General features: G+C 42.8%; 2 protein-coding genes across 3 annotated transcripts in view; both read right to left on the bottom strand.

Moving 5' to 3' along the window:
* Positions 1-1,050, bottom strand: part of YPEL2 (yippee like 2) — a 37,925-nt gene extending 36,875 nt beyond the window's left edge. For both annotated transcript variants that reach the window (XM_061368253.1, XM_061368263.1), the window contains exon 1: positions 949-1,050. The gene's annotated coding sequence lies outside the window, so the exon portion shown is untranslated. The remainder of the gene's footprint in view (positions 1-948) is intronic.
* A 9,332-nt stretch (positions 1,051-10,382) lies between these two features.
* Positions 10,383-27,372, bottom strand: GDPD1 (glycerophosphodiester phosphodiesterase domain containing 1). The gene is made up of 10 exons (XM_061368294.1): positions 27,200-27,372; positions 22,811-22,853; positions 18,687-18,822; positions 17,982-18,027; positions 16,632-16,750; positions 14,991-15,080; positions 13,801-13,934; positions 13,075-13,134; positions 12,199-12,250; positions 10,383-10,882 (listed from the first exon to the last, which is right to left on the bottom strand). Exons 1-10 carry the CDS (start codon positions 27,333-27,335, stop codon positions 10,760-10,762), a joined length of 939 nt encoding a protein of 312 aa, XP_061224278.1. The 5' UTR covers positions 27,336-27,372; the 3' UTR covers positions 10,383-10,759.
* Positions 27,373-27,629: the final 257 nt, after the last annotated feature.

Below are 27,629 nucleotides of genomic sequence, written 5' to 3'. Positions count from 1 at the left end.
ATGCACCACATGCAGAAAGTGCCTACCTTTAATGTCAAGCACTGCGTAGGGCTGAGGATGCCCTCTCCACAGCTGACCCAGGTGCCCTGTGATCCCTCCTTTGTCACACCAGGTATGATGTCACCCGGGTAGCTCAGCCTGCCGCTGGGAAAGGCCCGGTCTCCAGGGACTCCAGCAGCAGTGTTAGCAAAAATAAACGGAGCATGGCAGCGCTTGTCCCTGGTAGCAGCCCTCTGGGCCGTGCTGGAAGCAGCTCGGGAGGTGCCCCCAGAGCCCAGGTAAGATGCTGTGTCTCTCCCTGGAGTCACAAGCCTAAGCCTCACGCACACCTTTGTGGCAGGCACAGATCTCACCTGAGGTTTCAGCCTTTTATTATGCGTTTACTCGCTACAGGGAAAGGGTTCATCAGGAAGGACCACCCCTGCTGCTGCATCTCCTCCGACGGTTACCTGGCACGCCGGCCACCGCCAGCCCCACTCCCGCAGCTCCCTCCTGTTAATGCCTTTCCTCGCTGCAAGCGTCCGGGACGAGCCGAACCCCTCTGGCCTCGCCCGCGCGCTGCCCCTTGGGCACTCTCCCGGGCTCGGACCTGTTGCCCTCCCCGCCTCCCGCCCCTCGCCCGGCCCCGCAGACAAAGGCCGCCGCTCGCAGAGCCCGCCTCGCCAGCTGCCAGCTCCGGGGGCGCCGCAAGGCCCCGGCCCTGTGCCCCGAACCGGCGGGGCTCCCCTCAGGAGAAGCCGCCGAGGACGCTCCTCTGAGGACGCGCGCCCCCGACCCGCGCTGCCCCTCCGCGAGCAGAAAGGGGGGGGAACCGGGGGACGGACCCGGACGTTGCTGTGGCGCAGCTCAGGCGGCAGCGCGGCCCAGCCCCAGCCACGTCCCCCCCTCTCCTCCCCTCCGGCCGCCCCGCCGCGCCCGCTCCCGGCGCTGGCCCCCCGCCGCACTTACTCGCCGCGGCCGCCTCAAGCGCGTCCCCAGCGCAGACGGAGCGCGGCGGCCGACGCGCACCAGGCAGCCCCTCAGCGCCCTCCCCCTCCCGCCGGCTCCCGCCCCTTATAGGCTCCTCCGCGAGCCTGCTGGCCCTGAGCGGCAGCGCCGCTAGCCAATCGCTTCCCGCTGGCACATAGCAACACCTCTCCAATTGGACGCCGCCGGACGCAGCCCATTTTTTCGCCACCAATCAGATCGCGCGAGGCCGGCAGGGGCGCTCTCGCCCCGCCCGCACACACCGACACGGGCATCGCCCCCCGCTGACAGCAGCTGGGGCAGCGCAGCCAATGGGAGCGGCCGGCGTGCAGCGCCGGGGGGGGGAACAACAAACAGACGCGTTCCCTCTTAAAGGCGCAGGCAGCGCTCCCGGAGCCCTCCGGGCAGACTCGCGCTCAGTGCCCGGCCAGGGTGACAAACCCCATAAACCGTCCCGCTGTTGATTTCCACCCGGTCTTTAATTGCAGGTGCCCAGCGCCATCCGCACCCACCACGCAGGGGAGCGCGGGATAACCGGGGCCGGGGGCTGCGGGACCCGCCCCCCCCGGGCCGCGCTGTTTCTGTCGTTAAATGGCAGAGGCAATTAGCGCATGTGAACTAAACACAAAGTAATTAACGCTGCCGGACCGAGAGAGAGACTCCGGGAGCCCCCACTGCTGCTTGAACGCACCACGCACCGAAGAATGTCGTCCCTGTCCGTCCCCCCCCCGCATTAAATTCACCTTCTTGACCACGTAATTAGCGTGAGGCTTAACCACAAATGAAGATATTGCATATTTCTCCCGGAAATCTCCATCAGCTGCATCCCACTGCTGACTACGGGCTTCTTGCAGGGGTGATCCTGGCAGCCTTACACCCAAGTACCTGCAGGTTCAATGTGAACACGTATGTACACGTATGTACATGCACATACATACGCACACAGCAGCGTGCTCACAGCTAAGCCAGGGAAAAACGCAAGGGCAAAATTAAATGCAGTCACCTCAAACTAAGAGACAAAACAGCTCCAAAAGAGCTGGTTTGGAAGCTTTTCACTGCATGCTCCCATTTCAGCTCATGCCAGCACATGTGTAACAGTGATTATTAAAACCGTACCTTACACAGCAGTGAATGTTCTCTCTCCATCCTTTTCTTACCTCAAGGGATGAAAGTTACATACGTTATTGGGTGAAATAGTTCCTTCTGGTTCAAACACTCCACTGCTTTAGCAAATAATTAAGAGTATTTTAAGCAATCCCCTAAGAATTGGTCATTATTGATAACTACAAGGGCACCACTCTGTTCCATAGGTTTCACATTTGGACTCCCAAGCACAGTAAAGGGCAATGCAATATTTCTGTTAGTTGTGGGTCTTTTTATTTTTTAATACATGTGGGTAGGAAAAGGACCCACTACCTTGTGACATAAACTTGTTTTATTTCACACACCAAAGTGCATCCCTCTGACTGCACGAGTAAGAGATGCCAGCTAAGCCAAGGGATTTTAGATTAGGTTAGACCAGATTTTAAAATACAACATTACTTTTCCCCCCAGAAGCTAGTGGTACTCCCAAATACAACTGAAATAAGCTGTTAACAGAGATTCAAGCACCATGGTACTTCCTAGCTACTAAATACACTCAAATGAAGAAGGAACTTGCTGAATTACCTTTAGACAAGCTACAAGAGCACCAGGAGCCTATGCTGGAGGCTTACTTCAAGCTTCTTTTCTTAGATAACCTCCTTCCTCCTCAAACCCAGCAGCAAGAGCAAACATGTCAGGTTTTAGACATCTCACCAGTGCTAAAGGAAGGGGCATTTAACTGATCCAGAACGAGTTATGTGCAGGAAGGGTGAGAAAATTTGCTTGAACTTTAAGTCAGCAAGAGTTGTGAAAAGCTACCACAAGTACCAGAGGTGAAACCACCAGCAGAATAAATCTACACATAACAAGAGGCTGCTGAATAACAGGGATTTGGGTTTTTTTCTCACCCAAAAGCAAGCTGCAATGCAGATTGTTTTGTTTGCTAATAAAAATACATTATTATTTACATGGAGAACAGCAAGATTCGTTACATACATGCAAAGTACTCTTGTAGTAGGCTTGCTTTAGGGTGGTGGTGAATTGGGATGACATTTATGTAAGTTCAGCATCACCATGGAAATCTAGAGGTTCACACAGCTTTGAAGTCATAGAAAAATAAGACCATAAAAAAACTCAGCTTTCTTCTTGGCCAGAAGCTTTTTAGTGGTAAGACTGCTTTATTAGAAGCATTTCACCCACTTTTGAGAAATAAAAAACTACTTAGGTCCTAGGTATTTTCTCAATGAAGCTTCAAGCCTCATTTGATCCTGTGTTAAGAGTTTGGCTGCAAATTTTGCAAGCACAGCTTGATCAGCATCTATGCTTTTATTGGTCTAAGCTTTAGGGAAATTTACTCATTAAAAACAAGAATCTGAATTCTGGCTTTGCTCTATTTGACAGCCCAGCTTTCAACTGAACAGCTAAGATGGATTTTTAACTTCCCTGTTTGCAAACACCCATTGTTTGGAGCCTGAACAGCACATCTAGTGTTTCCCTGCTCAGTGTCTGACATCAGTTTCAACTTCCATTATCATTTAGACAAGAAACGCCCAATTTATCACTGAGTTAGGCTATTTTTTGCCATCACAATACTGAGAGGGGAGGAAGCACTGGAGACACTACCTCAGCATTTTTAGTGCTGTATTAGAAATGAGTGGTACTTACAATATGATAAAAATCTCGGGTGCCTAGCACTCCCAAGTTTTATTCCTAGCTGATGTTACTGGCCTTGTAACTCCAGATCTCTCACTTAATACTGCCTTTCTTCTTTAGGTGTAAAGCAGGGATGCTTCAAATTTTATCAGACACATCAGGAAACAACATCTTCAAGTACATGTTCAGGGAAATTCCAGATCAAAGAAAGGTGCTTCCATCTATTAACAGTTCAGGGTTTTTTTCCCTACTTCCAGCATCACTATTTTTGGTCCAACAACAAAAGAGCAAACGTTGCTCAGTGCTTCATCTTGCCCCCTCGGATCACCGAGATGACTGTGCAGCTGTAAAGCCCTCACTACCTGTATGACCACTCGCCTAACTTCCCATAGGAATACTCTGATTACGTACCGGTTAGAGCCCTAGCTCTTTTGAGCAGCAATCGCAAAGAGGTGGCGGCCTCCCGCGGCAAGGGGCAGGAGAACAGGCAGGACCCAGCGAAGGTTCTGCTGGTCTGTGTTTGCCAGCCAGGAAAACAAGCCATCGTAGGAAATTCTAGGGACAAACTAGGATCTCTGAGATTTCTTGACAGGCTGAGAGAGCTGGGCTGGGTCAGCCTGGAGAAGAGAAGGCCCCTGAAGGGGAGACCTTAGAGCAGATCCAGCGCCTAAAGGGGCTGCAGGGAACCTGGAGAGGGGCTTGGGACAAGGGATGGAGGGACAGGCCAAGGGGAATGGCTTGAACCTGCCAGAGGGGAGACTGAGATGAGCTCTTAGGCAGAAGCTCTTCCCTGGGAGGGTGCTGAGGCGCTGGCACAGGGTGCCCAGAGAAGCTGTGGCTGCCCCATCCCTGGCAGTGCTCAAGGCCAGGATGGACACAGGGGCTTGGAGCAAGGTGCTCCAGTGGAAGGGGTCCCTGTCCATGGCAGGGGTTGGGACTGGATGAGCTTTAAGGCCCCTTCCAACCCAGTCAGTGATTCTCTGATTCTACTGACACTGATGATCTCGCTCATCAATGAAGGAAAAATGTCTGTCCTGAAATGAAAATAGCTGCACCCCAAGCCCTCTTGCTTTGGAGAAACTGGTAAGTTCTTCTGAATATTCTAATTGCTAAATCTTAGCACTGCAGATTTATGACAGGTTGCACAACCTGAAGTCATTGCAGACAAATACTTTCCATGTTAAAAGACATGAACATTCATCAATGCTTCCCAATTCCCTAGTGTGGTTTACTAACCATTTAGAATGTGTAGTAAGAAAATATTGCCCAGAGCAATCTACAGAGTCCACTCATCAGGCTGCTAAGATCCTTTAAAAGGTACTAAATACTGTTATGTACAACCCCCCCCTTCACCTCTCTTACCTAACGTGAAGCCTTAAGGCTTTAAAATTACACTTGACCTTAAAACCTAGTATTTAATATAATTTGATGGAAATCCAGTAGGAAAGCTGGAAATTTACTTCTAGGAGTAGAGGGAACATTAACCTGCTTATCATCATCAGAAGAAAGCTCTGTATTTATAGCAAACTATCACCCAACACAGGATAACACAGCACTGTACAGAAACCTCCTACAAGTGCAATCCTTGTTAACATGAATATATTCAAAACCATCAAGTTTGTATCCTCAATTCAGCAGCAGATACCTGTCAAAGGCTTTTTACATGCAATAATCTGCTAATCTTTCATTGATCATCTGCAGTCTTTCGCATAAATCTTCTAACAAGAGTGAGCAGGTAGAAGATAAACCGTGTGTGGGAGATGGTGAATTAGAGCGAGTGTCCTTAGGACATTACAGAAGTGTTTCAGGATAATTTAAAGGCCACAGTAAAATATGTTTTACATTAAATCTAGATTTGAATAAAACCAGTTCCTCTGCTACCATATCTTACGTGCAGAGGTAACTGAATGTTCTCATTTCCCCCATTCAATTCGGGTATGATGTACATACACAGATAGGATACAATATCCTCCACACCTGTGAACTGCTACGTTCTGTAATTAAACTAATGAGCCTGATTATAGGTCAGAGCTGATGGGTAGAACCAGGCTACATAAGATCATTTTGTTAGTGCTTTCAAAACCTGACTTGTAATGTTATAAATGCGCACACAGAATCTTGTAACACTGCCAGAATCAAATGGATAAACACCAAAGAGTAGACTTCAAATAAGACAACATTCTCCAAGCAGAAAAGATGCATTATTGTGCTTAAGGATTAAGCATCACCATTGCAGAAAACAAATAATTAGAAAGCAGCTCTGATACAGTCAGCCATTTTTACCCTGAAGTGCAAAGCAAAGGCCAGTGCTGTCACACAATCACTTTTCAGCACAGCTATCCAAAACACTAACATATGTAACACTTCTCAAAATATTATTAAATAACAAACGTTTGTTGACTCATTTCACCTTTCTGTTTTCATCCATACAGAACTACACACTCCGTTTTAGATTAAAGGTGCTGCAATCTAAGACAAACAGAATTTGCCAGTTCTTTACACTAAAGATGCTGATAGCAAAAAACATGCAGAAAATCAGTTCTCCTGGCATGCTTGGGATCTTCATCCTTGTCTCTCCCCTTAACATTATTACACAAGACCCGTCTACTTCAAACTGAGTAACATACAGTAAAGTTTCAGAAGTTTAGTATCCCATTTGTACACTTTCCCACTCTTTTCCAGTCTTAAATTCTGATTATTTGAATTTTTGTGTGCCCAGGCAGGCTGCCTGCTTTGAAGTATGCAATGCCTGTTCTGCAGACAGGCCTTTGTCTGGAAGCAACGAAGCAACAGACAGATTGCATTGCTGAACCAGCAGAATTCTCTACCCTATTTTCTAGTATTGCATATGGCGACCACTTCTGGTCAAGTTTATCTACTTCTGTTTCTGTCTTAAATTATAGAAAAATCAAATTGGAATTGACTTCAAAAGTTTACTCACAAGTTCTTTTGCACATGGAGAAGGCAGGCTTAAGTCTGTAGGAGACTTTATGTCGCCGCGATGCAGAGGGAACACAGCACAATCAATATGATTGATAAAGCAATCCGTTTATTCATCTGAGGTCCAGGGTATATATAGTGTTAAACTGCTGCATACACACATTTTTGGAAGATTAGAAGCGAGCGGGAAAATTCTGCTTTCTGTTACATTTGCTACTTTTATTGTGCTTCTTGCAACTTCACTTATCCTGCTCCTACATCCTGCTAACCTTGAGCGACTTACCAAGTCTCTTTGCTTTACAACTTACTAAGACTCTTTGTCCTACTGCACGTAGCTGACCCTTAATAACCTAAGGTTAGGCCTTGCAGCCTGGGTAACTCCAGTACAAGCCTCAGAGTTCGGCTAAGACCAAACAGCTGAGATTGCTTCTTATGTCCATCATTACAGAACTGGTCCCTTAGTCAAGGGAACATGACATTTGTCTGCTAACCATGCTTCCACGTAAGTCCCCTCCAGGTTTTGTTTAGCTGCACACAGTTGCAGATACTATGATTACTGTATGAGACCACCAATGTCATTGCCAAAAATTTCTTAGAAGTTTAGAGTATATCAGATATCCCCTTCTTTTCAGCAACCCTACCCACATAGAAAGTCCACTATCAAAAGCTCAATGTTTACTGCACTATAAATATCATAATCTCAGAAATTATACTTTCAGGCAAAGATGTCACAGTAAGTATTCAGCTTTAGATATTTTATGAGCAAAGATGTTTTAATGTGTCACATTTCAAAAGCATCAATCTTTCTTTACAAGAAAAGACACTTCACAGATTTGGAGCTAGAGAGGTCCACAAGGCTTTCTGCAAATTAAAAGTGCATGAAATACACGCATCATCCTTCATACACAAAACATTTTGCAATAGGGTTCAGAACACAGTTAAGTGTTAAACAATACTTAAGAGTTAAAAGTACCTGAAAAGAATCTCCCCTTGGAGAGAGAGATTAACTGAACATCCTCCTGGACAGCTGTGCAAGTTCTCAACGCACGCTTTTCTGTACCAGTGGTTTAAAAATCACACAGTAAGTTCTGGAATATTCAAAACAATGATTTGACAGAACAAGCATTCTACAGTTACCTCAATTCCATGTTATTCTGTTAACAAACAGTTATCGTGGCCTAAGCCCTGTGCACTGGCGCTTGGATTCATGGCCTCATCCATGCAACATCATCTGTCTCAAGAGATTAAACTTAGCTCTTGTACTAAGGCCCAAATGGGAGACTGAATAAATTCAGCAGCTTTCCAGCACTGAGCCCCTTCACTCCCATGCAACACGACTCATTCAAATTTCAAATACTAATTAGCAGGTTTATCAAAGAGAGGTCATGTATAAACAGCACAGTCAAAAGCTGTTATCAGATTTAGGAAGACCAGTGGTAGAAAATGCATTAAGTGTTTCTGAAGGCAGAAGTTTACACCACCAGTGCTACGGAGAAAGAGGAAAAATATTAAAATTAAAGAAACAGGTTAGTCATTTCAGTAAGTGTGTTTTGTCATTCAATACAGATAAAGCAAAACAGTTTATTTATGCAGTGATGAGGGAAAGTTGAAACTAAATGACGACCTGCCCCATGAGAGATCAAGTCCAGAAATCAAGACCAGTATACTAAAATTTAGCTTTTCCTAGCCTAAGATAATAAAGTCTTAATGTGCAATTGCTATTTCACAGTATTCTCTAAGCCCAGAATTATAAACAGAGGTGTGCGTCTTGGAAATTCAACAGCAATAACATTGAAGAAAACCACACTGCATGAGAACTAACTGGAGCTACACACTGGCTAGTAAACCAAATTAAGACAGAAAGGGTGGGAAGTTGGTGGTTTGTTTTGTTTTGTTTCTTTTTTTACCTACTGAGCTGCATACAGAGCCTATTCTATAACTAGTGTGTGACTAGAGAACATAAAGAAGGACTACAGAGCCCTGGGAAAGGTGTTTAGGGGCTCTGGAGCTCAGATTGTCTTTTCACCAGTTCTCCAGGATCTTAAAAAAAGCTGGGAGGACTGGCCAGGTTAATAAATGGTTAGAAGAGTGGTTTCATAGTGAGAGGTTTGAGTGTCTTGAACACGGGACCCAAGTTTGTAGGCCAGGTCTACTGGGGGCTGGTGGAGCTGCTGACAAAGCAGGGGAAGAGCAGTTTTGGTAGGAGGGTTGCCAGACTGGTCAAGGAGGCTTTAAACTAGATGTGTTGGGGGAGGGGGGCATCATTCCATCCCAACACTCCCAGTCAGTTGCCAACACCTATAATAAATGCTTGGAGCGATGCAGAGATATTCCAGCCACTCCAGCTGATGAGCCAGCTTCATTTGGAGCTCAGCTCAGATGCCTCTATACAAATGCCTGTAGCATGGGGAACAAACAAGAGGAATTAGTGATGTGTGCACGTCTACGGGGGTATGATATAATAGGCATCACAGAAACATGGTGGGATGGCTCCTATGACTGGAGTGTTGGAATGGAAGGTTACAGGCTCTTTAGAAAAGACAGGCCCTTTTGTGGAGAGAAAAGACTAAAATCTTCACACTTGTCCTGGGTTTAGCAGTAGCAGTCATTTTTCTCTTTCGTGGTAGCTGGTGCAGTGCTGCGTTTTGACTTTCGGGCTGGGAACAGAGCTGATAAAAATGATGGTTTGGTTTGGCCAAGGACTTTGTGAGCCTCATGCTGTGCCAGGGAGGAAGGGAAGCTGGTAGGAAGCAGAGACAGGACACCTGACCTAAACTGACCAAAGAGGTATTCCATAGCACAGCACGTCATGCCCAGGAGGTAACTGGGAGAGTGACCCGGAAGGGGGCTAGAGTGGACTGCAGGGTTGGAGGAGGTGGTGGGTGCTTGGTCGGGCTGGGGGGGTGAGTTACCGGTTGGCTGGTGCTGAGGTGTTGTATTCTCTTCCCTTGTTATTTCCTTTATCATTACAGTTACTGGTGGTAGCAGCAGTGATTTGTGTTGTACCTTAGTTACTAAACTGTTCTTATCTCAACCCGTGGGAGTTGCATTCTTTCTGATTCTCCTCCCCGTCCCTCCAGGAGTAGGGGGAGGGCAAGAAGGGGGGGGAGTGGGTGAACAAGCTGTCTGGATGGGTTAAACCACGACAACACTCTAGATTGACTCCTGACCAAACTTAGTCTTCTTTGGTCCCTCACCCTAAAACCAACTTTTCATCAAGACCACAGATGTTAGAACTACAGATGTGCAAAAGACTCCTAGAATATTGGTCTCCTCTATTAAAAGACTACTTCAAAATAAGTGTAATCTCCAGAAAGTGCAATCTTCCTGTCTGGAAAGCCAGGTTTTGCCATGCCACAGTAGCCTGTCAGGCAGGTCAGAACCAGCAGCAAACCTAGACTCTTGCAGTAGAAGTCAATGTCAAACCCAGAACCTGGCATAAATACCACACTTGGAACTTGACCAGTGAGTCACAGCATTGCCATCACAGCAGAAAGGGGTCTATGTACAGCTGCAACTCAAGTTCAATATTCTTAGCAGTAAGAATAATAGAGTAAATCTACACTGACCAAGTGAGTTCATTTTGGTAAAAAAGTGACCACCTTTATGGACTACACTTCACATGCTACACTGTTCGGCTAGCCACAGATTCCACTCTCTGCTTTTCCTGTGCGTTTTCTTTTTTGCCCTACAGGTTATCTGAAAACTAAAAGCACGACAAGAAATACATACACAGAGAGTACTTTCAGAACTTCCTTAGTTTCTGCCCACTAGAATATAACTAGGATAACTGACATGTCTTGACATCTGCTTAGGTCCACTTGTGACAGGTAAAATAACATTTATTATCTACAGGTATCCAATCCAGCGAGTTTCTTCCTAGTCATCACTATATGTGAAGTGTGCTATTGCTAAATGAGCTATTTACAAATGTAAACTATGTCATTAAAGTTTTAAAATAAATAGACAGCCTTTACATTAGGTAGCAACCTGATGACAAGGTAACAGGTCATCCAGTTACATCTTTCAAAGTGATGTGTATGCTGCTCTTTTTTTGCTTTTTAATGGAGAAAATCCTTGGCTCACAATCTGCAAGAACTTCCTTGGATTTCTTTGTTTATGCTGGATAATTATGTAAAAACTCCTTAAGTTTTGTTGGATAGTCTGTCATCACTCCAGTTGCTCCTAGATCAAATGCTCTCTTGTATTCTTGCTCTTCATTCAGTACCCAAATATACACCTGTAAAATGGGATAGAAAGACAAATTATTCCAGGAAATACTCAAAGAAATAAAAAAGGTGACTCTTGACTTAAATTATTTCATGTGAGAGATGATGCCACATATATATCCCATATATGTACCCCAGGCACAGCTACAGGTTGGGCAGAGAAGAGATTCAGAGCAGCCCTGCGGAGAAGGACTTGGGGGTGCTGATCGATGAGAAAATGAACATGAGCTGGCTGCAGTGTGCGCTTGCAGCCCAGAAAGCCAACCGTATCCTGGGCTGCATCAAAAGGAGCGTGACCAGCAGGTCAAAGGAGGTGATCCTGCCCCTTTACTCTGCTCTCGTGAGACCTCACCTGGAGTATTGTGTGCAGTTCTGGTGTCCTCAACATAAAAAGGACATGGAACTGTTGGAACAAGTCCAGAGGAGGGCCACGAGAATGATCAAAATTCTGGAGCACCTCCCATCTGAAGATAGGCTGAGAAAGTTGGGGCTGTTCCACCTGGAGAAGAGAAGGCTGTGTGGAGACCTCAGCAGCCTTCCAGTATCTGAAGGGGGCCTATAGGGATGCTGGGGAGGGACTCTTCAGTAGGGACTGTAGTGACAGGACAAGGGGTAATGGGTTAAAACTTAAACAGGGGAAGTTTAGATTGGATATAAGGAGGAAATTCTTTCCTGTAAGGGTGGTGAGGCACTGGAACAGTTTTCCAAGGGAGACTGTGAATGCTCCATTTCTGGCAGTGTTCAAGACCAGGTTGGACGAAGCCTTGGGAGAGATGGTTTAGCGTGAGGTGTCCCTACCCATGGCAGGGGGGTTGGAACTTGATGATCTTAAGGTCCTTTCCAACCCTAACCATTCTACGATTCTATGATTTAAAACAATAAATTATTACACTCAGATTCCAAAGACATACACATGAACACGTCCAACTTCTCCCTTGCCCTACAAATGGAGGCATTTTCTAGTGGTGATTCCAACTCCATTTCATTATTTTCAGAGACTTCAGGTATTTGTATTCAATTATTTTGTTAAAAGCCCAGAACAGGTAAGCAGTTTAGCAGATTTTGTAGGTTAAAGTCTGAAGTGTTTGTGTGTGGATCTTAAAGAAATTTAAAGAGGTTTTTTCCAAACATGCAATTCTTGATTTGCAACAACAGAACTGCAAATATAAGAGCATAAGCTATTGCTCAGAAACCAAAAAGCAATGCATAACCTAGCAACACACAGAACATGTTGGGGAGAACACAGACCCATCTTAAGGCCACATGCAGCTGGCTCAAATTCTCACTATGTTAAAAGCACATTTCCTTTCCCTTTGCCACACTGTACCTGAATGCCTCGAGCAGTGAGGTGGTCAAAAAGTGCTTTCCGCATCAGCAGTCTGCAGAAAGAAGAATGATGTTATTTAAGAACTTGAAGTATAGATGAAATTTTCAATGTGTGTTGATACTCAGTAATAATTTTTTTCATACAGCATTTAGATTCAACATTTTCCAAAAGAGATTAGAAACCTAATTATAGAAAACCTTTAGCTCAAGCAACTCAAGACTGATTAACACAGTACCCAGAAATCTGCATTAGCTATGGATATTTGTATCAACTTTTCTGCAGATCAAATCCAGCAGACTCCTTCATTGTACATGTACCCTGCACCATGTCTGATTAATTAATCCCTTTGCTTCAGAAGAGATTTTAACTCTACTGGCCACTTAGGAAATCAAGCTGACAGATGTCAGACACAGAAGAGCCAGGAGAAACTAACTGCAATCACATTCAGAGTGTGTTATTAAGTTGCCTCTGAAGCATGGATATTCTTCAAATCCAAAGTGTTCCATGTGAGCCAAACAGCATCTCCTCTAACAACATTATGAAACAGTCACAGTCCCATGAAACATGAAAGCTGCATTCTGAATCTACTTGCATGCTAATTAGCTGACCACAGTTAATGGCAAACGAAATAGACTAAATTGGAATAATGACCACTTACTGCACATCAGTATGTTTCAGTTTATGAAAAATAAAAGCATACAGGAACGCCCACATAAGATTTGGGTATGATTTATTCTGTACTGACAAAAAAGCTAGAGGAAACTGATAAAATAAATAATTAAATTCCAACACAAGTAGCTATAGCAATAGTCTTGGTTGCTTGAGCCAACTGTTAAAACATAGGCAAATAGAAAATGCAATCAGATAAAATCTTACGTGTCAGCTAGCCAGATAATAAATTTCTGGCTTCTTGTCACCTTCTGTGGTTCTTTCAGCCTGTTGAGGAAGAGAAAACAAAAGATTACCAGGGCACAGTTTAAAATATTAAGATGCTCCTGCAAAAGGAACATGAAGAATTAATCTTGCAGTTTCTCAAATTAGAACAGCAATTTCACTACGACAGTGACTTAGAATTGGGTTACACAAGAGAAATGCACCACATTTAAGAGAAGCAGCAGAGACGGGTATTCAGCAGCATTTTTAGTACAGTATGATAAAAAAAGAGCATGTGAAAACTTGCATTTACCTTACTAATGACTTGCCTCTTGGCCTTAATCAGACTAATTTGTTCTCAACAAAGAGGGAGAAAAGTGCAAGAATTAGTTATTTGTATGGAACTGCTCCATATTACTATCTAGATGGCAAGTTGTAAAGGTATCTGTGTGAAGGCAGTATTCACAGGAAATGCTGTAAACATGCAACACTGGTACACACAGGTCCCTCACATGAACAAGTGAGTAACCTGGAGCTGGACAGAGACAGGTTAACTACAGAGGAGGAGGGTTCCACAGCTTTCTCTGAGGAATATACAGAAGTGCCTAAATTAACAAAAGAGTCTCCTCAGTCCAAGGATGCTGACTAAACCAATGTTCAAGGTGGCATCATCATTCACTTGCTTTACTATCATTTCAGTGCAGCACCCACCAACAGACTCAAACTCACTTGAGGATGATTGAAGGCATGGGAATCTCCAAGAATTCTTCCTTGAAAGGAATGAATGGCAGCAGACCAGTGTAGAACAGGCCAAGAAGCAGGAGGACACGTTGCAAACAGAAGACGATGGGAATATCAGCGTTCTGCAGGAACCGCAAAAGCAAGATTCTAAATTACCTTGGTAGATAATTGAGTATGTTACAATTAAATTTATTCAACAGTACACATTTAAAGTTTAGCACTTGCACCTAAAGATTAAGCTGCCAACTGTTTATGACATGCTTGCACTGAATTTAAATTACTCTTCCTTGTAACCTGTAATCCAAGCAACAGTTTTATGCAGTTTGAAGGAGCAACAGGGACCTGAAAAGGCAAAGTTTCACTGGCTGCAGTACTGCATTTGTTACCTGCCTTCATCATCTTTCCAGACTGCACAACACTACACGTTCTCTGTCAGACAAGTATTATCACAAAGAAGAAGATGTGCTTTAGCACAGGACTTGTTACAGTTTGATGTCACATCAACTTGCATCACAACACATTTTAAAGATGCTGGTTTATGAACTAAAATATCTGGGTATTGATGTTACAAAAATGAACAAATATAAGTGCTTTTCAGGTAAGAAATGGTGTGTTGTCCTGAATAGATAAATTAGAACAACATCCATACCCTCAACTAGATCAGCTCCACTCAGGTGCAGAACTTCTTTGGACTAAACAAAGCTTTAATTCTAAATGGTACTATTCCTCAAAGAAGGAATAAAAGAAATAAACCATAAAGAAATAACAACTACAGTTGTAAGCCAGCTTTATACCAATGTAACTGTGTGTCAGCTAGGGGCCATATCCATTATTTTCATAAAAAGAAACAGACAATAAGCAAACCTTAGAAAAACTGCTTTTGTAGCAGATGAATGATGTGCAAACCAGTCTGTAACAGCTCTTGGCATAAAATCATGCCTCCCTATATCTTACAGAACAAGAATAAAACATAATTAAGCTTAATATGGATGTTAACTGTGTTTGATTTATCCTAACAGAACAGTAAGCAGAATATATCTAAGCACAAAATTTCCCATCACATCTAGAAAGTCGGGCATAGCTGACTACATATTGATTTACAGGGTGCTTTGCTGTACATTTTGTCACCACACAGTAACAAGAAAGCAAGAACGACGCTTAGCTGGACCCGGTCTTACCTCCTTAAGACACTTTGATACAACCTCGTAATTGACATTCCCCCATACTGTCAAATGCTCTCGCTTATACTGACTCACCAGCTCAGAAACCTGCAACGTAAGAAAGCAGAACCCTCAGATGTATTCACTGAAATTATGTGCAGCATTACTTAATGGAAACTCTACTTCCTACTTTGCAACTATGCAAATCATTAACGATAGTTCTTCTATACCTTTTCCCATCTTAAGAGGACTGTGCTGCTTTGATTGGAAAGAAACAAATGATCAGGTCAGTGGATAAAAGGAAAGACCATTATACCTAAATGTCATGGTTTAACCCTCACCAGCAGCTAAGTACCACACAGTTGCTCACTCACTCCCCTTAGTACCCCAGTGGGATGGGGAGGAGAACCAGAATAAAAGGCAAAAGAATCTTGGTTGAGAGAACAGTTCAGTATTTGATGTAAACCATAACAAATAAAGACAGAAGAATAAACCCCAAGAGAAAATGGGGTTTTGTTTGTATGTAGATACATACTACAACTGCTCACCACCCGCTGACCAGCATGCTCACCACCCAGCATGCCCCCGAACAGTGATCAGTGGCTCCCACCCAATCATTGGAAAGGACCTTAAGATCATCCAGTTCCAATCCCTCCGCCATGGGCAGGGACACCTCGCACTAAACCATATCATCCAAGGCCTCGTCCAACCTGGCCTTGAACACTGCCAGGGATGGAGCATTCACAACCTCCCTGGGCAACCCATTCCAGTGCCTCACCACCCTTACAGGAAAGAATTTCCTCCTTATATCCAATATAAACTTCCTCTGTTTAAGTTTTAACCCATTACCCCTTGTCCTATCACTACAGTCCCTAATGAAGAGTCCCTCCCCAGTATCCTTATAGTCCAGATACTGGAAGGCTGCTGAGGTCTCCAACCAGCCTTCTCTTCTCCAGGCTGAACAGCCCCAACTTTCTCAGCCTAAACCCTCCCCTCAAGTTTCTATACTGGGCATGACGTGCTGTGGTATGGAATACCCCTTTGGCTAATTCAGGTCAGGTGTCCTGGCTGTGCTCTCTCCTGCCTTCTTGTGCCCCTACTCACTGACAGAGCACGAGAAACAACAAAGTTCTTGACTTCAGGTAAGCACTTCTTAGCAACAACTAAATCATTGGTGTGTTATCAACACTATTCTCATACTAAAGCTAAAACACGGCACTGTAGCAGGAAGAAGACTAACTCTACCTCAAATGCAGCCAGGGCACTACAAAAAGGCCCCTAGAGAACTTAAGGAAACTCAATGGCAAAATAGCATCTGATGGAAAGCAGATCTCCTTTTCTGTGATGAGCATTTATCTTTACACTGACACTGTGGTTTTATGCTCCTGCGGCAAGCAAGACCCTTCACATGAAGTACAAGCCAAATGTGTCTCTAGCAGTGTAGCATCAGTTTCATGTCAATATAAAGGGTCAGTAAAGAGCTGTTTGTTGGATATCTTACATGAGATCACTTCATACATGGAGCAAGATCTAACACATGAAGGATGAAGCAGCCCAAAAGCACAGACTGCCATTAATCCAAGAAACTAAGAAACTTCTTTGGAATTTCAACGTCGTTACATGACACTCAGTCTCAGTTCAGTGTGGATTTTCATGTACCTTTTTGATCAATACATTGTTGTTCACTTTGATGTCAATGTTGACAGGAGTCTGTGGAAATGCCTCAAACACCTCTTTCAGGAGTGGAATACGGTTATCTTTTCCCTCACAGTGACATTCTGGGAAAACAAGAAAGTTGTCACTGCTGTGGCCATTTTTAATATACTGCAGATAAAAGCTGAGATGTCAGAGCACTCGTTATCTTAACATTTGAAAAAGTATATAGTTCTCAGATTTAGCACGTTTTTAAACTATTAAAAAAAAAGGAATTTACTCACTCGGCTGTAATTCTTATGACAAGCTCATTTTTATAATGAAAATGCCCTGAGCACACTGTACATATAGGTTTTAACTTCGTGAAATTCATTATTTAGCAACAGTAGGTGTGCAGGCATCGTTAAAATCCTGAAACAGCAAACATGGGCTCAGTTACCACATACCAAGTGCAATGAGATGAATATGGAATGCGACAAAATGACAAAAACTTCTAGGAAAATTTACTGGATAAGCACCATGAGTAAAGGGAAGAGAAGGCAAAACCCCCAAACTTTATTGTATGAAACTGCTTATGGCTCTAACAAATTACCTGAAGGCTCTTGCCATTTCTTTGTATTTAAGTATTTAGCAATTTTGAACAGAAAAGTTTAACACTAAATTTGCTTGCTGGGCAACTGAAATCTGGAAAGGTTATACAAGACAGTCACAAACTCCCTCAAGCAAACACACTTGCTACCATCTCAGTAGCCTTTTCTAGATGGCAACATTCTCAATTTTAGCCTGTGTGCTTCATTCAAATTACAATCCCACAAATCGGTTCTCAGAAGAAAAGAGGTTATGTTTTTTAATACGTTTTCTTCTCTTGCAGCAATACTGGTAGTGAACTTTGTCGTACATACAGTAACTACTGCTCTTTTCATTTATCTTCTGAAGACATCTGTATTTGACATCTTGCAGTACTTCAGGCCCAGAGTGCACCAGCACAATGACACTTATATGGTAAAGAAACTCTCTTCTACCTTCTCTTCATTTTTCAGAACAACAAATTTTCAATCAGCACCTTCTGGAGAACTCACAAGGAAACTAGAAAGCAGTTGCAAGAAGTAGACAAGCAAACAACTGAAATGTTTACTTGGAAAAGATATATGACATCTTAAACTTCATCACTGCCAAGTGATGCGGGAAAAAAAATCTATTTTGGTTTCTAAACCTAGGACTGTATTTTCCCTTTAAAACTTCTCAAGATACTGAGAGAAGCAAATCCTCTTTTCCCTTTGCCGATTTGAAATTGCCACACTACAATAATGGAAACTTAGTTACTGCAAACTGAAACAGTAGGAGACAAACACTTACCTTTCTGAAAGGTGACATCCAGCTTGCAGAGATACGGTGGCAGTTCCTTAAAAATAAAGGAAAATGAAACACTAATTCAAATGTAGGAATATAATCATCCATTTTTTTGAAAAAGACAAAATAAAATATTCATAAGCCATGTAAGTTACTTTTAAAGACAAAACTTTTTGAAAATCTTCTTGCCCACAAAGTAATTTATTTTATTACTGTGTTTATTCTTACCTGAACTATTTGGCATTCTTAGACTTGTGCTACCTGTAGCTGAATAAGTCAAAACATTTCCAGATACTTGTCTGAAAATTCTGATAATTCCATTTCAGTATCAGATGGAAAGACAGTTCTGTAAAACAGACTTTTAAAACAGTAGATGCAGGTGGGATTCACCTGCCCACTGTCCCACTAAAAAGCTGGTCACATGAAAAGGAGCTTGTTGATTAAGCTGCCTTTGCCATCAGTATGGCAAAGCAGGTCTATCTCCAGACAGGTCTTCAGCCTGCTCCTGGAAGGAGTTACCCTCTGGAAATGTGCTGGGTGTGATCCTCCAACTACACATGGAGCCGAGTTAACTTGTTCTTTCAGGAAGACAAGATGAAACCTCTCAGATTTTGGATATTAGACATACATGCACACGAGCTTCCTGCCACCCCAGTCACTCCACGCATTTTTAAATACCATCTAGCATTACCATTTTTTCCCTCGACTTACAGAGTATTTGAGATCAGATATGTTGACATCAACTCCTGTTGATCGCTTCAAGTTCTCATCATGGGACACAACCACTTGCTCGTCTTTTGTCAGGTGACAATCCAGCTCCAACATGTCTGTTCCTATATTAACCGCACTGGAAGCAAAGAAGCCTGCCTTGAACCATACATGTATTTGGTAAAGACCCAAACCTAACACATACATGTTATTCAACTAAACTAATCCCACTGGAATTACTTTGGATGCTTTATGATGCAATGATTCCTCACCATCTTGCTACAAAGTGAGAAGCAAGTAACTGCTGCAGTGAGAAAGCTGATGCAAGAACAAACAAGGTATCATGAATCAGAAACAGAATTTAAGGTTTGGCTTCATCTTCCATGGAAATCAAGTAGCTGTTGAGTGCAGCTTACCACCTCAGGATTCAGAAACTGACTTCTAAAGTAATTTTGAGTGATGTTTATTAGGACCACTGGAAGAAGACAGCTCTTAAAAAAACCATAATCAATTTTGTGGGAAGCACAGACAACAAGTGACAGGGATGTGAAAGCCCTTTTTCACTTGATTTAAATTAATCCAGAAATTAGCAATGGGGATTTTGGCTGGCAAAATGACATTTAAGAAAATTTATTATTTTAATGAAAAATTTGTAATATTAAATTTAAAAAAATTGCAAACCACTAGAAGCCAGTCATATTTTTCAAAGAAAAAAAACAACCTATTCCTGTTACAATCTGCTGCTTTAAAGAGTTCTAATCCAATTCCAAATCCACTCTATCAAAGCTTAGCTCACAAGCATAAAGAAAGCAGAAAGCAGTAATAATATTGATGAAAAGTAAGTACAGGAAACCTCACACTAGAGAAGAACTAACAAGAAGTGAATTGCTCATTTCCTTAGAAAAGATACTCAGAAGGTCCCAGCAGACAGCTGAAAGTCCTGATCTGACGCATGAACACTTCCCTCAAAACACCAGGCTATTCCTTTTTAATCACCAGGCTATTCCTTTTTAATCACCTATGAACAAACCTGTAACATCTGAGAATACAGTCCGTACAAGACCCAAAGCTCTGTGACTTCACTAGCAGCCTTTTCCTTAAGTACAGATGTGCCCCAAACATTCACAAATGCAGTAACAAAGCAAAACAAAAAAACAATAAAATTGAACATACTGCTTTAAGTGTTTAACACAATTTCTGGTCCAGCTGGGATAATGACCAAGAAGACAGTTGTCAAATTAAAACCAATTTATTAACTGTTTTCCAGTGCCACTAATTAAGAATTAGGAGAGGAACAAAATCCTATTACACATGAAAGATACACAGCCTGTTCCATGTAATTTTGCCTCCTGAGGAACAGCATCTCCAAACACACTGCAGGAGATCTGCCAAATCTGTAGATGTTCCCAGCTAGTACCATGTATTATTAATTAACCAGCCAAATTTACTAGAAATATTACTGCTTAAGAAATTCAGGAGTGATGCTACATGGAAAAATGAGAACAACAACTTTCCTTGTTAACAAATCTGGGAATTTGCCAGGCTCTTACTAGCAGCTTGCTGCTAAATAAGCTCCCTTAAAGTGCCGAGTCTTTTCAGCTGGAAATCAGTTTGTTCTGCAGCTCTGTAATAACACATCAATGTACAGGACTCCAGAGAAGACTACAGATCTCTCCAGATTCAGAAGAATGTGCTGGATTCAGATCCAACTGCTCCAGAACAAAAGGGGTGAGGCAGACTCCCATTTGCAAATTGAGATGATTGAGCTCTTTGCGCTTGTGTTTTAACTCCAACTGTTTTCAAGTAAAATGACATACCAGAAACTACCTAAGAAAAGCCTTACTTTGCAAATTAAATTCCACTAGGCAATGCCTAATATAGCACAATGTATAGACTTTATAAATACTAAGTTGATCTCATGCTTTTATTCCTGTATCTACAGTGTTGAAAGCTTTCTCTCTAAAGTATGTTCATAAAAGAAAAGGAAATACAGTAATAAAATACCTGGAGAGTTTGCTTAGCAGCTTCCTGTCAAGACAATGCTAAAGTACACGGCTCTATTACAGACTATTGAACTAGTAATTAAATCCTTATGACATCTTTTATGCCAGATCCCCAAATACTTTAAGACACAAAGTGTCTCTCTTAGCTTAAGATCAGTTATTTTAAAATCCAAACCCACCACAGCAGCATTTAAATGCAATATAACATGATTACAGCCCCCCAAAAAACATCTATTAGTCCCTTTACCATGCAAAAGCAAAGAAGTACTGTCTTTGGTACAAAAATCTTATAATTGCTTTCCAGAATATTTATAAATTAAGCTACTTAGTGGTTGAAATTACCACTAAGGCCTCTCCTTTCATATGCTTTATGTACTACTATAATAATTTTTTCATTGTCATGCAACAGTATTAAATATTCCCCAATTGCTGTTAAAGAATAAATAGTATAAATAAAACTATCTGCTTGTCAACACTTAGGTTACTCTCAATAAGACAGAACCAAGGGGGTAGGTCTTATGCTGCAGACAAGCATCCTCTTTTGGATTCAACTACATCACCAGTCAAACATGGCTGTGTGTCCAAACCTGCAGAAACAGCTCTTGCAGGCTTCATGCAAAATCTGATGCATAAAAATGATGGATTAGCTCATATGAGACGTCTGAGCCAATCTAGGTTAATTTTTCACCACGCAGATCACCAATTTTCTTCCAAGTTCCTTTTGGTAGCTTACCAGTGGAGACAGGAATGAACAGATAGGAAGGGCAAAGCCTTTACCCCTTGACAAGAGGAAGCCAGAAGACTTTCTACTGCCTAATGCAGTAATTGCTCTGACTCTGCTTTCTGCAGGAGTACAACGCCTTTATACAGTCAATCTCAAAGTAACTGAACTTTGACATCAGCAGTTGTGATGAGTTCAAAAAGCAGACCTCAACACATTTGTTACCACTGTAATAATTATAAATAATTAGAATGGTCAGAGGAGAGTCAGACAAATGTCTGTATTACCACAAAACATTATCTGACTCCTAGCACAGTCCTTACCCCAAATACTACAGCTCAATTCTGGGAATGAGACAAAAATAAGTTATGGTGTAACTCACTTTGCAAGAGCCCCATACATTTAAAACCAGCATGATACTAAATGAAAATTAAGAAACGGTTAAAAAGCAGAAACAGAAAAAAACACACTTTCAGAAAACATAGCAGCAGACTTGAGAAAAGGCAGATCAGCAGGAAATAAAACCCAACAAACCAAACCACAAAAGTATGCTAAGCTTCCATGGAGATAGAAAATACTGCAGTGCTTTCAATAGCACTGCTTAGTTGGGAAAGCTGGCACTCCTCAGCCTGCAAGGAAATGTGCAAACTGATGAGGCTACTTAGCAAAAAGCAAATTTAAAAAAAGCCCAAAAGAATCAAAACGAAAAGAAGCCTAAGTAATTTGGTCACTTCTCACTGGCAGCTAGAGTTTTAGATATGTTTCCTTTCGAAATGCCTTTGAAAACCTTGCTAGAATTCACTACTTAAACTCTGGGGACTTAAAAAGCACAAGGCTCCATTTTAAACCCTAGATAAAAGGTTTTCACTTCACATATGTTTAAAGGGAAAAACCGTAGCACAAACATTTTTAATAGATTTACAGAGGATTTTTTACAGCCATAACAGCAGTCAACAGATTCAGACTTCCTGAAATCCAGCCTTGTATGCTAATTAGCTAATACACTAAACATGAATGCATCTAGGAGAAACAGCTATTGGTTACAAAAAATAACTTTATAATGATACATAAATTAATAGAAGTAATCACCATTAAACATGGAAGCAGTATTGCTTCATGTTTTATTTAACACGGGAGGAATCAGGCCTCAGGGATTTTATTTCGAACAGCCAGTCTACCACATTATCGGGTACAACTCAGTTTGTGATATCCCAATTCCTTCCGGTTTAAAGTGGAGTGATGTTTAGCAATCCACAGAAGTCACCCAAAGGGGAGATGACTTTCAGGAGGAGGACACTGCGCCCCAAACAACTGATGAAGTTATATCTTCATTGATTGCTTCACTCATTGCAAACAGGGATAACACCGCTGACTTAGGCATTATTAGTTCCATTTGTACTCACTGGTGAAAGGCTGCCATTGTGTTTTCCAGGTTTTCGCCAGCACCTACAAAAGTAACAAAAACCAAACCATGTGAAAATTCCTTTTCCTTCCCTCAATCCCAGTGCAAATACATAATTTTTTAAAAAATAATAAATAAAATATGTATATTTTGAAGAAATATTTGGAGGCAGTATGAAGCTAGAGTCAGAAATCCTTGTTGTCACTGACTTACTGAGGAGACCCAAGAGACAGAACTTCTGGAAGGGAAGGGGGAGAATACTGTTATCTTGGATTTTGTCTAACAAGATGTGTCTTGGCTTGTTTTACCAGAGGTTGGATACTGTTTTTCCTTAAAGGCACTGTATCTGGCTATAACAATATGCTCAAGCATAGCGACAATATATGCAAAATATCTACTCCCACTAACTCTGAAGTAACACAAGGAAAGAAAGAAAGAAATACCAAACCAAAACAAAAGGGAAAGAAAAAAGTGCCCAAGACTCTTTAAAGCTGATATTCCCTAAACATGTGACCCAGTTGATGCTCAAAGAGGCACCAACCTCCTTTCTCAGTGCAAGAATACATCTTGAAACAGCACAAATCTGTCAGTGACGGCTTGTGCTGCTGGAAAAAGGAGGCCTTGTACACAAAAAATGAAACACACATCAACTGCAGTTAAGAAATGAAGGCACAAGCATTTTCTCTCAGGCAGGAGTAAACTCTTTAAGCCATAATTCTCAACATAAAAATCTTTGAAAGTCAGCCTGGTTAGGGAGTGGAAAAGCTTGTTTGTGCGTTCTTCCTCCCTCAAAAAACTGGCAGTAGTATAGACTGAATTCCAGCTTCAGGAAGATCCACGTACCAATCAGGATATTGATGCAAATTTTAACTACTCATTGACAGTGATGAATGACAGACTTTGTAAACAACAATTATAAAAGCCCCAATTAAGGCTTTGCCTATTAATGAGGCCTCATCAGTACATCCTTACACAAGTCTGTGCTTAGTTACTTAATGAAAGCGATGCAATTCTATGCAGGCACAGCTAGCAATTTAATATTGTTATTATCAGGTGAGCTTTCATTGGCAAGTTCAGACAACAAAAGACTTAACTGACTTATAATGACACAGTCTGTGTTGTTTATCATGAACGGATACAGTAAATCCACAGCAGCTTCTGTGATCAGGCATTCACTAATATTTTATGGAATTTGAGGGCAGAACTGGGAATAAGCCAAATGGCAAAAGTGACTGGGCAGAGCATGAGAATCTTGTTGTATACTTTGACGATTGCCTAACAGATGGGGGAAACCTGCACAGGACTTGGATGGTCAGTTACAAGTTAACGGCAATAAAAATTAAGGTTTTAGATAACTTATCAATTGTGACAACTCAGCCCATGTATCCTGCATGGTAAGAGAGGGGAAAAAATCTTGAGTCAGCCTTCAATTTGTGAACAAACCAACAGTATCCTAACATTCCTGGCCAGAAAGTCCCAAAAATACAACTTAAAAGTGACTCATTTGACAAGTCACATGTTAGGGAGGTGGGTATGGCAAATCAAACCAGTTGGTAACAAAAAGCCTGACTTGTAGAGTTCTGTGAAAATGAGGAAAAAAGTTGAGAGATCAGATGAAATAGGAATTCTAGGTTAGCAACACGGCTTCCACAAGCCACACTCAGAAAAGGGAACTAAGAGAAGCGAGTGATTTGATGTGTTAAATCATTTTTCCTCCTTAAAAATGAAAAGGCTGGGCTGACCAAAGGGCTTCTGACAGGTACTTAAATGCACCTCCAGAACCATGTCTCATCCACTTACGTTGTTGTATTTCCCACACAGAAATCACCTTCCCCAGCAAACTTCAGCATCCTATGAGCCAAAATGTAATGTTAAAAAAATACAATTATATATTCTAACTTTGAAAGCACTACCGTGGGACAAGATGGAGTCAATGTCAAGCACCAACTCAAGGAGGGCTCTTCCCCTTGATGTAAGCAAAACAGGCTGTTAGGAAGAATACTTCCAGCAGGTCAAGGGAGGTGACTGTTGTCCTCTACTCAGCACCAGTGAAATCACATCTAGAATGACACGCCCAGTTCTGGGCTCCAAAGTACAAGTCAGACACGGATCTACTTGTACAAGTCCATAGAAAATAAGAGATGCTGTGAAAATTAAGGAATAAAAGATTCCTGCATAACAGTGAGAGGCTGAGAGCGCTGGAATTGTTGAGCCTGGAGAAGAGAAGCTTTGGAGGATATTACCCATGTGTATAAATACTAGATGGGAGGAAATAAAGAAGACTGTGCCAGACTTTCCTCCATGGTGCCCAGGGAAAGGACAACAGGCAACAGGAGCAAACTGAAATACAGGAAACATGGTTTATAAACATAAGAAAAAACCTTTTTTATTGCAAGAGTGATGTGATCAAACTCTGGAATAGGATGCCCGGAGAGGCTGTGGAGCTTCCATCCTTGGATGTATTCAAAACCTAACTTGACAAGGTTGTGAACAACCTGCTGTAGTCACCCTTGGTCTGGTCTGGTCAGACGAGATGATCCCCAGAAGTCCCTTCTAATATCAGCTCTTCTGTGATTCTGTAAAAATCATCATGCTACCTTGCCTCAAAGACCCTGTAACCCAATCCATGAAGCCAGCACTGGCAGAGGACTCTTAACACAGAACATCAAGACCTCATTACTGTTCTCAGAAGTGACTAATTTTAAAATTATAGAGAAGTGAAGAAATAATTCAGGGATGCTTGAACTGATGAGCTATAAACCAACATAAGAACATTCCTGTGTGAAGGAAGAAGCGAAATCAAAACCCACAGACTTAAACTTCAGAACAGAAAAAGCTAAACAAGTTAAGCGTCACCTTGATCTATTAAGTTAACAGGAGTAATGCAATAGGCAACCTCACACTGCGTCTAAAGCTACAGCATGACTAAAGCTCGATGACAACTTAAGCCCCACAGAAATCTAAGTTACAAGGTAAACACTACAGAGAGCAGAGGGTAAGTGATCTTCCGTCTCACAGTACCCAACAAATGCTAAGGGCTGTACCTCCACCACAGGTGTATTTCACACTACGCAGGCACAGAACAACTCAAAGGCTGTGGACTTTGTCTCTGAACACATAATGAATAATCCTCCTATTGAGTAAGGCTTTCCTGTTGTTCTAATGGTGCTTAGTGCAACTAGTCAAAACACTTCCTCTTCAGGCTCAGGGCTGTATTACCTTAACTAATGTCAATGCAAAGAAGTGGAAGGAAAAGCAAGCTCCAAAACCGTCTGCAAGTTCGTAAACAGCTGGCAAATTAACAGACAAACAGGTAACAATAAAAACTGAGAACCTTTGCTCATGAAATGAAAAAATACCAGGAAACTGTTAATATATGCACCCCAAAGTAAAAGGTGCATTTTATGCTATACTTAAAAACTAGAGTTACAACAAAATTTGATGTATAAACAAAATAAATGTGAGCAATAAAATCTGTGAGAAGCTGTAGCTTTCGTATTTTGATAATTCAAGGCAGCAGTTGAGGACCATTGGCTACAAACGTGATCAAACACAGCATGAGATATGACACTGAAAACTGGTTAAACTTGGCACCTGACATATCTCCCATGTTTACTAGAAAAGTGACTTTTCATGAACTAAACACGGCAGATGGGGAAAGCACAGAACTGATCTTCACAGGCCAGGAAAATACAGTTTCCTGTACTTTTTTCCTCCCAATACTTAGGAAAAGGTAGAAAAAAATTTAAAACCATCTTTTCGTTTTAGACAGATGCAAGCAGCCCACCCACAAGGCCTTGGCACAAGGTGTATGGGGGAGCCAAAAATCTCAAAATGGGATCGGTTTCACCACAGCAGTGAACCATTTAAACTGTCTCCAACTGCAAGGGGAGCAAGAACAAAGTCATGGAAAATTGCGTTTCTTCTGAAATCAGAAAGCAAAGCAAATAGCGTTTAGAGGCAAGAATATTGACCTTCGGTACCTGGTTTAAGCAACAGTCAGTCACCTCTCTCATTAGGAGAAATGCCATAGCTCAGAATCATTAAAGCAAATAATATGTACGCTTGAGACCCACGTAACAGCAGCAGTTTTCGGCTGACGCGTTCCGAGCTCGCAGATCGATTCAGCTCTGAAATCAAGCACTGGTCAGCAGGTGGCTCCTAAAATTAGGCTGCGGGAGGAAGGTCTGAAGGGAGCCCGCTGCGAGCGGCGGGCAGCGCCCAGGGGCCCTCCAGCACTCTCCGCAGGGCTCCGGAGCGCCCGCCCTGAGGCAGCGGGGAGCCGCGGGAGCCCCTCAGCCTCCAGCCCACCTGAGGGGAGGGCGGGAAGCGGCGACCCGGGGCCGCAGCGGGCAGACACCCCCCCACCCCCCGGCATCCCGTCACTCACCGCCGCGGTGGGAGATGTGCCGGCAACGGAAGCGCTGCCGCTTGGGCCGGTGGAGCAGCCCCGGACACTTGAGGAGCAGAGCCGAGGTGAGGACGTATCCGCCCAGCGTGGAGAGCACGTACAGCGCCGCAGACATCTTGCGCCTCTAGCCGGCTGCGTCCCGCTACCGGCCCGGCTCGCTCCGCTCTCAGCGAGGCTCCGCCGCTGCCGCGCAGCCGCACCACCGCCCCCAGTGCGCAGGCGCGGGGACCCCTGCCCTGCCCGTCGGCTGCTCGGCGCCGGGCTGAGGCGGGTGGGGCGCGGTAGGGCCCTCGGCCGCTGTCACGCGTTGGGCTGGGAGAAGCGGTCAGCAAACGCCGCCGGCCATTTCCAGCTGCACGCGTTAATTCCCCGTCTCGCTTTCCCTGTAGCATGGCCGCGTCTGTCAGAG

The sequence above is a fragment of the Neopsephotus bourkii genome, unplaced genomic scaffold (assembly GCF_033783945.1).
Source record: "Neopsephotus bourkii isolate Nb327-2 ecotype Australia unplaced genomic scaffold, CSIRO-AGI_Nbou_v1 NB_140, whole genome shotgun sequence".
In the NCBI taxonomy this organism is placed as follows: Eukaryota; Metazoa; Chordata; class Aves; order Psittaciformes; family Psittacidae; genus Neopsephotus; species Neopsephotus bourkii.
The sequence above is the reverse complement of the archived record's forward strand: the minus strand, read 5'-3'. Positions and strand labels throughout refer to the sequence as shown.

Bases quoted from the DNA above. Each gene is read 5' to 3' on its own strand.
- GDPD1 (XM_061368294.1), bottom strand. From the start codon at position 27,335: ATGTCTGCGGCGCTGTACGTGCTCTCCACGCTGGGCGGATACGTCCTC. The intron at 18,823-22,810 runs GTGAGTACAAAT...CTTTGCTTCCAG, and splicing joins ACAATGGCAGCCTTTCACCA to TGCGGTTAATATAGGAACAG. The intron at 10,883-12,198 runs GTACAGTGTGGC...CCCATTTTACAG, and splicing joins TCACTGCTCGAGGCATTCAG to GTGTATATTTGGGTACTGAA.